General features: G+C 46.9%; 1 protein-coding gene across 1 annotated transcript in view; it reads left to right on the top strand.

Annotated features, from left to right (window-relative positions):
- Positions 1-14,487, top strand: part of LOC128332825 (uncharacterized) — a 58,523-nt gene that overhangs the window by 22,501 nt on the left and 21,535 nt on the right. The window contains exon 6 of the mRNA XM_053267585.1: positions 764-813. Coding sequence (XP_053123560.1) covers positions 764-813 — 50 coding nt within the window. The remainder of the gene's footprint in view (positions 1-763; positions 814-14,487) is intronic.

Genomic DNA, 14,487 nt, shown 5'->3' with positions numbered 1-14,487 from the left:
TAATAATAAACATAGAATGCTACACTTTCCATCTGTACCTTGCATATGAGGAGTCACTTTTGAACTGAACACAACTGCAGTCATTCACACACAAACCTGTACTTGGGTACAGACACCTGTACGCAGGTACATCGCAATGTCTGAATAGGACTAGAAACTAGTACACTTCCCACCCTTCCATTTCTCCCTTCCCATTTTAAAACTTTTTTTTCCTGCGGAGGAGTGTGGAAATTCATTTATCTAACTATAGGTCTGAGCCAGACACTCTCCCCCACCCCTCCACTCAATTTTGCCACCCCACTAGCAGGCAGCAAAATTAGATCACTGCAGCAATTGTAGTTCCTGCGTTATGTTGCCTCTGTAGTTCTGGGAACCTGGTCAGGGCCACAGCAGAAGGGAAAGCAAAGATCGATTCCCTCTGGCAACTTCTCTGTTGATGCTTTCCCACAGCCACATCCTCGCCTGTTAACAAGATTCCTTGATTGATCATAACTATTTGAGCGCGGAGTAGTTATTATTCTGTCTATCGGCAGGGGGAGCTATTGCTTTGCTCTTACCTGAAATGCTCCAGAGCCCTGAGTTAGAGGAATAGCACATCTTTGTGGAGAGGGATACGTAGAATGCGGGGGGGGTAAAGCAAGCCAGTGACCAAAATGCACTCTGTGCCAAGCCTAGTCCTGTTTGCAATTTATTTTTTATTGAGAGATGTGACCCGAGTTGGGTGTATGGGAAACCCAGCATGACGATCTTGTTCTCTTCTCAGGACGGGCGAACCTGACGAGGAGGAAGGGACTCTGCGCAGTTCGATCCGACGTAAGTCCCATCATGTTCCAGTCCTTCTCCTCCCCTTTCTCTGCTGAGGCCCCCTTGTTCTTGAGCTTGAGGAATAGAAACTTTAAAAACAACAACACCTGAGCCTATTTCTATGCCAGACTGCAGGTTCACCATGGTGCATTATGTTCAGGAATGCAGGAACTTAGCACAGACCTCATTCAATGTTTTGTAAAATATGGATAAAGCATTGCCTAGCTGCTCGGGTTGATTTGACCCTTCTCCTTGCTTATGAGAAGGGTCAAATTGTAAGGAGAATATGAGCTAAGGAATGGTTTTTCTGTAGGGCTGTGCACAGACAACATTATCCGATCCAGTACTATTCCAGTTAAATGTGAGCAATTTATTAAATCATGCATCTGATAATTGTACCGACCCAGATCGAATTGTTCAGTGCATCATTATCGAGTTGGTGCATCATCTTATAGGATATAATGGCCCACAGGAATAATAATAGGAAATAATTGGAAATCACTGCAGCATTGATGCAGATCTGTCAGTCATATCTCTGCTCTCTTCCCCACCTCAGCATTTTCCATATATGGCACATCACCAGATTCAATGAAAAACCAGTTTTGCAACATTGTCAGCGACAGAAAAGTATGCAGAGAGCCATCCAGTCATTGGATAGAGTTTAATACAATCCGATACAGTCCGATACAATACAATACTGTCCAATATCTTATTGGGCAGTGCCACTATTAGCATTTTTGCATCGAAAACTATACGATGCAAAATGCTGCCGATACGGGTTGGATTGGATCTGATTATTGTTCTGATTTGATGCACAGCCCTACTTTTCTGCACCAATAATGGGTTGATGCCACAGAGTTCTCAAAAGATGGATGTCCCAGGACAATGGGAATGATTTATGCTATGCGCCTGATGGGACAGTCAGTTCACATCTGCTGTCTGCTAGTCTTGCACTCTGAACAAGATATGCTTAGGGCCTGCTTTGGTCTGGCATATAGCTGAGACTGGAGGAGACAGGCTCTCCCAGCCTGCGGTGTGTTACCAAAAAGAATGCATCCTCTCAGAGAAACAGCCTATTAATTATGTCTTTCAAAATCCTCATTAGGTTTGTCCACCAGAATGAGATAGACGGAAGCCAGAACTGGTGAGTTGCATCTGGATTGGAACAAGAAACACACAGAGATTACCCATGACCTGTTCGTTTTGCCTAACTTCAGCTGGGCTCCTGCCCCTCGGGTGCTCTTTCAGAACAGATCGTCAGCTTTGCTCAGAAGCAACTGCAACATTTTGCTGTCCCTTTTCTGCTTTCCTAAAGGTTCTGCAAATTGAATTGAGAATAGAGGGCTTGTTCACACACACATGTCTGCCCCCGGATGGCTGCAACACCAAGGGGCAACTGGCATGTGTGAACGAGCACTATGGCTCAAGGTTGAACCTCTGTTTTCATGCTGTCCCACCTGGAGGAGCAGCACACCCCTCTCCTTTCTACCACAAGGTTGATATAACACATGAGTCAGAATGTCCATGTGAATGCTTCCTTTAAAAAAACCCAAAATCTAAAACCCTTATGGTCCACTGATAGTTTCACATATTCCAAGCAAAAGCAGATACTTAGAATCGCATAGTCATTGAGGCATAATTAATCTGTCTCTTGAAATCCTGAGTATGCTTTCTTATGTGGAGCAATAACAACAACTTAGAATACTGATAGACTATTTCTTCACAACAATCAGTTCTCCAAGTGGTTGATGCAGCAGAAGAGAAGAGGACTTCCTGTCCGCAAGGGGCTTGCAATCTAAAAGCAGCCATTAGGAACATAGGAAGCTGTCATATACTGAGTCAGACCATTGGTCTGTCTAGCTCAGTATTGTCTTCACAGACTAGCAGCAGCTTCTTCAAGGTTTCAGGCAGGAATCTCTCTCAGCCCTATCTTGGAGAAGCCAGAGAGGAAACTTGGAACCTTCTGCTCTTCCCAGAGCAGCTCCATCCCCTGAGGGGAATATCTTCCAGTGCTCACACTTCTAGTCTCCCATTCATATGCAACCAGGGTGGACCCTGCTTAGCTAAGGGGACAAGTCATGCTTGCTACCACAAGACCAGCTCTCCTCTCCTCACCATTGTAGAGATGCTACGTTGGGTTGAACAGTGGCTCTTCACCTGATGAACATAAGAGGGCCACAGCTTTTAAAAAGCACCTCTTTGCTCCATTTGCATGGGGCCTCTTCACCTAGAGAGGCTGGGGACTGAAGTGGTGGCCTCTTTGTCCAGTTAACTGGGGATGGGTACTGCAGGGTTTCTCAAATAGGAGTCCCTAGCATTGTGTACATCAATACTACTGGGTCCTTCCTCCGTCTGCACTGGTTTTCAGTGTATTCCTATGTGCCTGACTCTCTCTCTCTCTCTCTCTCTCTCTCTCTCTCTCTCTCTCTCTCTCTCTCTCTCTCTCTCTCTCTCTCCTCTTTTAGGCTGCCCCCAGTGTGTGGCTCTCCCATGGATCCACAGAGTGTTCCCCTTCCTGACCCACACAGCCTTAGATGCACCTTTCCCTCCAGCAGAAATCCATCCTCTTGCACAGAAGCTGGTGGATTCAAGGCCTCATGTCTTCATGGTGGTCCCGCCTAGCCCTCACTAACTCGACAGCCCCCTCTCCTCGGCTTGCTGCTTGGGCCCCGCCCTCACACCGAAAAGACTGCCCTCCAGCCCTTTCAGTTAAACATAGTATCAGTGCTAGGCAATATGGAATACTGAATCTGCAGCCATCTAAATGACAACGTAAGATGAGCCTTCCCAAGACAAGGGAAAGAAATATTATGTAGGCGTGTCCAGATGTATATCTAGCCAAAGCCCAGAAGACTCCGTCCTGCTTTGGACCAGAAAAGGAAAACAGAAGGGAGTCAGAAGCCTATGGCCAAAAGTGCCCTTGTTTCCCCCAAGAGATGGACCCAAAGGAGCTAGAAGCTTATCTAGAGTACGGCATTTCCTCATTGGTTTTCAGCACTGTCACTCAGTGCCGGTGAAAGGTACACAGCCAACCTGTACTGCATTGACTGAAAAGGGGAGGGATAGCGTTTTGGCTCCCGTTCTGGACCTTTTGTGATCTGCACCAGCCTAACTACATCGCTGTCTCATCTTCTAGTGGTCCAGTCTGTGGGTCATCGCCAGCCTCCAAGTTGACACAGGACATCCTCACCTAGACTAGGCTGGGAGATGACAGGAAGCCCTTAGCAAAGTGAGACCTGTGCACACAAGCCTGCCCTGCCCTTTTGTAACTGCAGGTGTGAATGAATGAGCCTGCAAACAGGGGGGTGGGGATGCGGGGGGGGGCGGTTGACCACTGGGCCGGGTTGCAAATGGGCTGCGTTGGTTTTAGGACAGGACGTTGCGGTGCATTGCTTCTCCAGGGGCCAGAGATCCTCCCTGCCTTGAGGAGCCAGGTGCTCCCGTGCTGATCCTTCCACCAGCTCTCCTTCCGCTATGGAATTAGGGGACCATTTGTGGTCTAGCTAGCCCTGGCTGCAAGCATGGGAGAAGGATGGTAGGCTGTGGGGGTTGCACGCTGGTGGAAGTACTGGGCAGGAGGCGTAGCAGTGTTGCTTTTGACTCGAGGCACTGGAAGAGATTTCCAGACAAGGCTCCCCCAATTGCTACCTGAACCCCTGTTTTGTGCATACAAAGGCCTCCATCCAGCCCTGGCGGTGCATAACAGTTGGTGGTCTTGGATGGAGATGTCCATCCCCATCCAAAGATGCAGACAGCTGTGGGGCCAAAGTGAGCATTGCAATGGGGATGGGACATTATGCATGTGGGAAGCCACTTGTGTCCGCTGATCTCCCTTGCTGGGTTGGAGTAAATGTCCCTTTTAGCTGTCTAGGAGCAAGAGTAGCTACCATCGTCCTGGTGATGAGATATCTGGATCCTGGCCTATTTAGTCATTGACAGAAGGGCAGGTTCCAAACGGAGATGGGAGCACGTGACCTCTAGGGTGACGACTCTGGAAGGTGATAAATAATGCAGTCTTAATGATGTGAGGCTCGTTAACCGTCGTTTTGCAACTCCCCCAGGGCCAGTTTGTTGTATTTTGCAGCCAGAGCTAGTGACAAACGTTCCTTTTGTATTTGTCCACCTGAGTGCCAGTTTGCACCCTACCCAAAACACTCTTAGAAAATAGAGGGTGTGTTGGTCCTTTTGCAGTAAAGAGTTAGGGACATCTCTAGTGGGTAGATACTGCCAAAAAATCACTGTTCGCATTTGTCCCCTGAGATGGTACTGATTTGTGGGCCTGGATCATGGATTACATGCACTTCACTTGAATCAGCTTTCCAGGTTCAGTAGAGATTTTGGATGTGGGTTGATAGAGGTATTGTTGATGATAGTGTGGGCAGGGCAGAATCACCCTTTTTCTCTACCTGTTCTGCTCCCAAAACCTGTTTTGCCAGGGATGGCGTGGGATAAAAGAAATGAGCATACCCTATGCAGCACAATCCCTCTGTTTTGTCTCTTTTGCCTCTCTTAAAGTACTGAATCTCTCCAACCTTAGTTCTTCAACAGCCAGGGTCTCTCTGTGAACATTAGCATTGGCTTGTACACAGCGTATCTGTCCAGCAGAGGGCAGTACTAAAGAACCTGCGTGGAAGCAGGTGTGATCTTCTGTCTCCTTCTAGCCAGAGGTAACACCCAGTGTTCTTAGAGCTGCCAAAACCAACCCAGCCTCTGTCTAAGAAATCTTTCCCATCAAGCCCTCATTCTCACAGTTTTGCTGACCCCACTGTGTTCGTGTTCTGCTCTTTGTAAACTGGCAAGTGCCTTTCACAACATTAAAGTGCTACTTTCTCCAATCTGAGCAAGCAGTCAGACTTTCGTGTGAGTTTGTGTGTGTGCGCGCGCGTGTCTGTGCGTGTTGGGTGGTAGGTAGCACCCATCATGCCCTACCACACAGCCCACTTTGGTGTCCCTAGGAGCTATCCATGGAGAACAATGGGGTGTTTTGAGTTCCCCCGTTGTTTCCTTTGACCCAGAGCAAGCTGCACTGAGACTGCACATATAATTTTTGCATTGCATTTTGCAACCCTGCCCTGAAAAACGCTACAGAAGCACAGAGTAAAAGTGAATCTGCCCCTCCCAACACAGAAAACACATGTCAGACACAGCCCAAAGAAGAATCACTGACCCAGAATCCACTGCCAGCCACAATGCCTGCATTGCCGTCACATCATTGGCACAAGTTGCTCTCGCACACAATTATGACTCCTTACGTTCCTAGCATTGCAACAGCTGCCACAATAGCACACATAGCAACACACAGCAGCAGGCATAGCCATATGCTCAACTAGAGCAACTTCAGCCACATTATGACTGAGTATACCTTGCCTTGCAGAGCAGTGAGTGATGCACAGGTTAGTTTCAAGGCCAGACATGGAGCTTATTACAGCAATCACCAAGAAATATCACATGCTATCATTTTAATGGGTTTTCTGGGGACCAACCAGACCTTTTGTCAATAGAGCAGCAAGACCCAGGCTAACTGGCCATTAATTGATTTGTGTGCCGTCAAGTCGGTGTCAGCTCTTCGCGACCACATAGATAGATTCTCTCCACGATGGTCTGTCTTCAACTTGTGAAAGATTATTCTGGGCTAACAGATCTTGTGGGACCTATGTATAATATAGGTTGCCATACTTCTGCCACTGAAGAGGGGCCCTTCTCCACAACTCATTTGGGCCAGAGTGTTTGGCTATGGGTGTTGATGTGTATTTGGGACTAAGGAATAAGTACCCCAGAACAAACAATAACTCGAGAAATGGACATCCCATATGTGGTCAGAGCAGATTAGTGTGTTCACAGTGTTGCTGTGAAACCTTAGAATGCGGTGATCTGTGTCCCTCGAAGTAGCCGCTGCACAGGAATGTCCTTAGAGAGCCCTGGCAGGGTGTGAAACCTGGAGCATATCATCAACTTCAAGGCACCCTTAGGAACATAGGAAGCTGCCATATACTGAGTCAGACCACTGGTCTATCTAGCTCAGTATTATCTTCACAGACTGGCAGCGGCTTCTCCAAGGTTGCAGACAGGAGTCTCTCTCAGTCCTCTCTTGGAGATGCTGCCAGGGAGGGAACTTGGAACCTTCTGCTCTTCCCAGAGTGGCCCCATCCCCTAAGGGGAATATCTTGCAGTGCTCACAGATGCAGTCTCCCATTCAAATGCAAACCAGGGCAGACCCAGCTTAGCAAAGGGGACCATGCATGCTTTCTACCACAAGACCAGCTCTCCTTCCAGTTGATTTTAATGGGGATTAAAAGAGTGGGGCCCATGGCGGTCGCCCTGCTTTACCTGCCCTAAGGACAGCCCTGCCAAGGGAGTAGCTAGTTGGGGTGGGTCCTGGCACAGAAAGTGAATGCTCCCCCCTTCTTCGTAGGGGCAGGGGAGGAGACCAAAGAGTAAGCCGACACTCCATTGATGGGCCCCTTCTCTCCCAGGGGCCCAGGGACATATGCCCCGCTTTGTCCTTGTATAGCTGCTCTTATAAGTGTAAATCCTTGTTTCGAATCCTCCAAAGACCATCCTTTAAACCACAGGTCAGTAAGTCTGACTCCCCTAACTAATTGGAAGAAAACGGTATCATTAAGAGCATGATCTGCTCAGGAAGCGCCGGCATGGCCTTTGTGGAAGGAAACCATGCCCTAGTGGGGACGGTAGCCTTTTGCCGGTTAATTAACCTCCAACTGCATTACTCGTTAACCCCATTTGCTTACAAATGAGTGCAATTCATCCAGATGACAGACCGATTGCAGACAGCGCACTAAATATCAAGCACACGGACCCTTTCATCTTTTGGCTGCTCTTGCATGGCCCATGCTTCCACAAGCAGCCAGCAGTTCTGGTTCAGTGGTGCTGCTTTCAGTGCTATCTCACATCAGACCCCCAGAAAGAGAACGCCCCTTCCTTCCCAATCTGCTTTCAGCTAACTCTTCGCTCTGTCACTGGCAGGTTCACACATGATGTGGAACCTGCCATTTCCCAGCCTCAGATATGGACGGAACAGCAGATGGTCATATGCAGTGAGGTCATTCACATAATCAAAAATGGGGTTCTACCTGGGTTTGGGAGCTGTGTGTGCTCCCAATTTTTGGTTGTGTGGAAGCAAGAGAGGAGGAAAACCTGCGTCGCTCCTACCACAATCACTTCTACCCAGGTTTTCCTCCTACCTTGCTTCCACACAACCAAAAATTGGGAGCACACGCAACTCCCAAACCCAGATAGAACACAAGTTTTTGATTGTGTGAATGGCCTCGGTATCTCAGTTTGTTGGGAGTGGCCAAGTCGAACCAGAATTCCACCCCATGCCCATGCCTCCCACCGAGGCCGTGGATAAGGTAAACCTACAAGAGGAGAAAAGTCGAAACTGTTTCACCATTTTTTAACATGCATTTTTAATATCCCCTTGTGGACTTCCCCTTGTGGGCTAGATCAGGGACAGTTCAGTGCCCTGCACCTTTAGCCAAAGATCTCTTTCAGGGGCTTCCTGCACAGCTTCCTCGAGCAGTGCTTGATGATCGGAGCTTGGATGAAAAATAGTAAGAATATCAAGGGGGATGCAAGATACCATATTGAGTTTCCATTTCTTGGAGACTTGACTCTCTAAAGCTGGGTTTGGCCACAATAACAAAGGTCTGGGAGCCTGATCCCAGCTCTCTCATCTCTTCCTTAATTATTTCTGTGGCCACAACACAAGCTATCTTAACAACTCATCTCAAAGTTGACTGGAGTCTACAGACCTCTGTTCTAGGTGCCTTGCCTAGGACTCCCTGTCCTAGATCCCAAGTAATTGCTTTTGCAGGAACTAATTTGATAGCTTGATATAACATAAACTTAATACATTAGCTAGGTTGGGCCACTCTTTTCCATCAACAGCAGCTAATCAGCATCCTAATCCAAGAAGTAATCTCTGCTCGCTCGCTCTCCTGCCGGCCCTCACATGGCTTCTGAGAACAATGCCAAGTCTGTGATCTTAATGTTATTCCTAAAACAGGAAGGTCCACTTCATCCACTTGCCTCTTCCTAGCTTTTGGGGCCCCAAGAAAAGTGTCTAGATATCTCTAGGGAGGAGAGCTGGCCTTGTGGTAGCAAACATGACTTGTTCCCTTTGCTAAGCAGGGTCTGCCCTGGTTTGCATTTGAATGGGAGACTACATGTGAACACTGTAAGATACTCCCCTCAGGGGATGGGGCCACTCTGGGAAGAGCAGAAGGTTCCAAGTTCCCTCCCTGGCAGCATCTCCAAGAAAGGGCTGAGAGAGACTCCTGCCTGCAAACTTGGGAGAAGTCGCTGCCAGTCTGTGAAGACAATACTGAGCTAGACGGACCTATGGTCTGACATGGAATATATCAGCTTCCTATGCTCCTGTCTGAAGATTAGAGCTGTTGCAACATTATACAAAAGAAAATAAGTTTATAATCTCATTATGTAATTCAGGGGTTCTCATACTGGAAGGACACCCCCCATTAATGGCTTTGGACCACTGTGACTGGGGGTGATGGGAGTTGTGGTCTGACAACATCTAAGTTTGCGAACCCTCTTGAGAAGAAGAGATGCCCTAGTGAGGAAACTCGTATCCCCATCTCCTATAGAGACCAACACCGGCCTGAGAGGACTGATGGACTGATGGTTCTCCCTTCACCTTCCCAGGAGCTAGATGAATATTCATGTGCCAGAGGTACAGTAAGTACATTCAGAGCACATTTACAGTACTCAGGGGCGGCCCTTTCATGAGGCAAGGTGAGGCCCTTGCCTCAGGCAGCAAATTACTGAAGTGCCAGCAGGGTGGCAAGATGTCCCCTGGAGTAACTCTTTGGGACTGCCATTCTTCTTCTCACTACTTACAAAGTTTGGGAGAAACCCAAGGAGAGAAGAGAGAAGAGGAGGCTGCTGGGAGCCTTCTGTCCTTTCTGTCTCCCACCACCATCACTCTCAAAGTTTGCAAAGGTTGATTCCGAAAAGGGCCTGGCTCCCGTCTGGAGAATGGTGCAAGAGAGAGATGTGTATGAAACAATTTTTCCAATTCGTTTCTAATTTGAATCTAATTCTGAAAATTCACTTTTAATCCAAATCAAATTCAAATCTTGTCCAATTTGATTCAAATCGATTTGGCCCTGTTTTGGTGCCTTTTAAAACCAATTGGGGTCTGGATGATTTTTAAAAGGTGCCAAATGGCTCTCGAATCAAATTCAAATCAAATTTTGAATCTTTGTTTTGGGTTTTTAATTGCTCTTTTAAGGGGGGATTCCATTCAAAATTGAATTGAATTCAATTCAAAATTGAATCACTCGAATCACCCAGATTCTAGTCAAATCGATTCAGATTCAAATTTATTTTCACAGCCCTAGCACAAAGTAGCATTTTGTGTCCCACCTCAGGCATCGCAATACCTACAGCCACACCTGCATTTACTCAAGATGTACCACTCTGTTTAATAGCTTACTTCCTCACTCTTAAACACCTTCACCCACTGACTTCCTAGCACGTAAGTGCATTTAAGCATGCAGTTGATTTGACTGATTCAAGGGTGGGCAAACATGGCCCACCAGCTGTTGTTGAACTATAACTCCCCAAACCCCACAATTTATTATGGCTGGGGATGATGGGAGTTGTAGTTCAACAGAAGCTGGAGGGTCAGGTTTGCCCCTTCAGTAGAAGAACCAGTGACAAAACATTTTGATTGTGTAAAATGCTAATCTGAGTTATCCAGCAGCAGATGCTATATGTTTATTATCATTTTAAAGTCAAGTCCTAAAAACTGCAGCTAGCATCTTATTTCACTGCAGAAATAGTTCAAAGCCTCGGGCAGCAACAGAGAAAGCCTGAGTAGCCACCAGACACACCGGTGGCAACTTCAGATGGGCCTACCCAGGACCCCAGATGATCTCAAAACCTTTTAAAAATAGATTTTAAAATCTTTTTAAAAGATTCTTTTTTTAAGAAAGGGGATTCTAAAAATCTGTCTGCCGATATGTTTCTGGGCAAAATACAAGGTGCTGTTTATTTCAAACTTGAAATTATTTTAATGTGAACAATTTTCATGTTTAGATTATTTTAATTATTTGGTTGATTTAATGTTTGGATGGTTTTCATTGTGAACCACCCAGGGACGCAAGTTCTAGGCGGTATAGAAATTATGTTAAATAAATAAATAAAAATCAATTAAATCCGACAGCCGGGGTAGGCATCTTGGCTGTCCAGCCGCTGCTGAACTACAGCTCCCATCATCCTCCGCTGCAATAAATTGCAGCAGGGGATGATGGGAGTTGTAGTTCAGCGACAGCTGGAGAGACATGTTGCCTATCCCAATTCAACAGTATAAAGAGGCATTTTGAAAAAGATGATACAGTTGAACTTTATCTTAAGGAAGGAAGCCACCTGTCTGTCTCCCCTCAACTGAACAAAGGCTGTGCCTTCCCACTGGTCTACAATTCACCCTACTAACTGTCTCTCTAAAGAGACACACTTCATGATAGGTATCTTTAAGAAAGAATTTCCTGTGTCCTGTTACCTCCCACTGTTCAGGGTTTGCTAAATCAATCTGATGAGTGTCTGCGTATGTCAGAAAGGGTGCTCAGCTGTTCCCAAACGTGTCTTTCTACCGGCCTCTTGCCGGCTGGATCTGTATCTGTTTAGAAAGGCGATGCATGATTGCTGTCACTTCTCCGTTGGCGCTCTGGAGGCTTCCCAGCTTGAGTGCTATGAATAGCTTTGCTGCAGCCATTGACAGGGATTGATTCGTTATGAATATATATGGCTTTAGTGCTCAAATTCATTTCTGTGGGGCCTTTTGGAGACAGTCCCTAAAGACCACTGAATAAGCAATCAATCGTCCTTGGCTTAATGCCTTGCTATGGCCATTCAGCAACAAAATAAGCAACTAAAATAAACTGTGCCTTGGGTTTGCGGGAGGGGGTTAGGGGGGGGGAGGGGGGGGAAGTGTGTCCCTGAGTTGCCTCCATCAGTTTTAGGAAGAACAAGAAAGGTCTAGGTATAAGTGAACAGGGGGGAACAAATATCCCAGGGGGTCACTGTCTGGGTGACAGTTTGCTCTTTGCTTTCCTTCTTATGGGAGGGGGAGAATTGGGAGGGGGCAGAGGCCCATTTTCACTTTTTGTCAAAGGGCCCACTCTTGACAAGCATGGGGGGGGGAGTTATTTATTTAAATATTGATATCCCACTTTCTTGTGCCAAAGGACGTCAGGGTGGCTCACCGCATTTTTTTTTAAAGATTGGTTGATTGATTGATTATTTATTTTCACATTTATATTATAAGCATACATACATTACAATCAGTAAACAAAAAGCAGCAGGAAACAACACACACACACACATACACACAGGCACACGCTACAGCCAGCACCACGAAACAGCAATTCCCTGAAATAATACTTCTTACATTTGTCTATTTGTAAAGTATTTGTGTAATACTTTAGAAGTGTTGTTTTTATTTATTTATTTATTTATTTATTTATTTATTTATTTATTTGTTACATTTGTACACCACCCCAAACTTTCGTCTCTGGGCGGTTAACAGTAGTATAAAATAAGTTAAAATATATACAAAAACTTAAAATAATTTAACAATTTAAAAACCATCCATGAATTAAAACGTGTGTGTGTTCTAACATAGGAAGCTGCCATATACTGAGTCAGACCATTGGTCTATCTAGCTCAGTATTGTCTTCACAGACTGGCAGCGGCTTCTCCAAGGTTGCAGGCAGCAATCTCTCTCAGCCCTTATCTTGGAGATGCCAGGGAGGGAACTGGGAACCTTCTGCTCTTCCCAGAGCGGCTCCATCCTCTGAGGGGAATATCTTACAGTGCTCACACTTCTAGTCTCCCATTCATATGCAACCAGGGCAGACCCTGCTTAGCAAAGGGGACAAGTCATGCTTGCTACCACAAGACCAGCTCTCCACTCTTCTTGTAATTTGTATAACAACCCTAAGGGCCGGAATTCTCAAACATGGGTCTACAACTCCCATCAACCCAGCTACAATGGCCAAATTCTGATGGTGGGGGTGATGGGAGTTGTAGTTCAACAGCTTCTGAGGACCCATAGTATCCCCATATTGCAGATGGAGGAGACTGAGAGATTGGCTTGCCTAAGGCCACCTAGTGAGTTCATAACAGGGGTAAGATCCAAACGGGGGCCTTCTGGATCAATAGCTTATTTTCTTCACCACTACACTACACCAGCTCACAGCTAGGGTGGCCTGGTTGACAACACCCCCAAACCCAAGACGTACACGGAGAGGCCTGGAGATATCACATTGTTGCCAACTCTTGCAGGACAATAAAATAAATTGTTAATTGATTGTAAGTATTTTGTTTTTAATTGTAAACCGCTCTGAGCCATTTTTGGTAAGGCAGTATAGAAATCAAATGAATGCATGCATGCATGAATAATAAAATGTGGTAACAGATAAATTGTGGGAAAGGAGTGGATCTAGATATGTAAAGACTCACAAAAATAATTAATCTGAACAAAAATCCCTTTGGGTTTCTCTCCCCCCCCCCCCCGCCCCTGCTACTTTGGGGAAAGGATTTCTCCGTACAATTTTTCCAGGGCAAATACAGCAGCTCCAAGGGTTTCATGCACCTTCGGGGAGGGGGGGGGCAGGGATTTCAGAACTTTGGGGCCAGCAGGGAAAAGGCCCCTTTCTGTGTGTTCCCCTGCCAGACCACAAACAGCCATGAGACCCAAAGCAGGGCCTCCAAAGATCTTTAAAAAACAAATAGACTCATCCAGGAATAGGCAGACCTTCAGGGGACAGATAGGTAGAATCAGTGATTCTCAAACTTGGGTCCTCAGGTGTTATTGGACTTCAACTCCCATAATCCCCAACCAAAGGCCACTGAGGCTGGGGATTATGGGAGTTAAAGTCCAATAACACCTGAGGACCCAAGTTTGAGAATCCCTGAGATAGATGGACAGACAGACATAGGCCAAATACACACATTCTATACCCCTCTTCTCCTGGTTTCCGATTCATCTCGAGGTCAAGCCAAACCACAGCCCGCCCCCGGGGCTGGTTCAGGGCCAGGTCGAGAGTGCCGCTGCCGGGTTCAGCAGCCCCAGGGGGTTGGTCTCCAAAGTGCTATTTCAGGGCTGTTTCAGCCCTCTGAGGATGCATGGTGGCCATTTGGGAGGCCACTGCACATGCCTTTGCGTGGCCGGGTTATGACCTGGCCACACCAATGACCCACGTGCATGCACAGCAGCTTCCAAAATGGCCACCACATACTCTCAAAGGGCCCAAATGGACCCGAAACAGACTGAAGCAGCCCTTCAGAGACCCGAGGTAGGTCGGCGAGGGGAGGAGAAGCCACCAGAGAGATTCCCTCAGCCCCAGCAGCACCCCAGCCCCAGTGGTGAGTCCATCTTCTTTTAAAACCCGTTCTAACATGTCTGACACCCTCGAACTGGACCCGAACCGGTTCACATTCGAACCGAACCAAGTTCGAACCGAACCAAGTTCGAACCAAACATGCCCAGTCTGGTTCGAGTCTGATTCAGACGCGAACAAAACTGGACAAATCATTTCTGTGCACGTCCCTAGGCGGCAGCAGCAGCAACGCCAGGCCAGGCAGCCTACTGGATGGGGAGGCAAGCAAAGCGGCCCCCAGGGCAGCGTTGCTAATTTC

This window comes from Hemicordylus capensis, chromosome 7 (genome assembly GCF_027244095.1).
Source record: "Hemicordylus capensis ecotype Gifberg chromosome 7, rHemCap1.1.pri, whole genome shotgun sequence".
Classification (NCBI taxonomy): domain Eukaryota; kingdom Metazoa; phylum Chordata; class Lepidosauria; order Squamata; family Cordylidae; genus Hemicordylus; species Hemicordylus capensis.
Note: the sequence above shows the minus strand (reverse complement) of the source record. Positions and strands in the feature narration are given on the sequence as shown.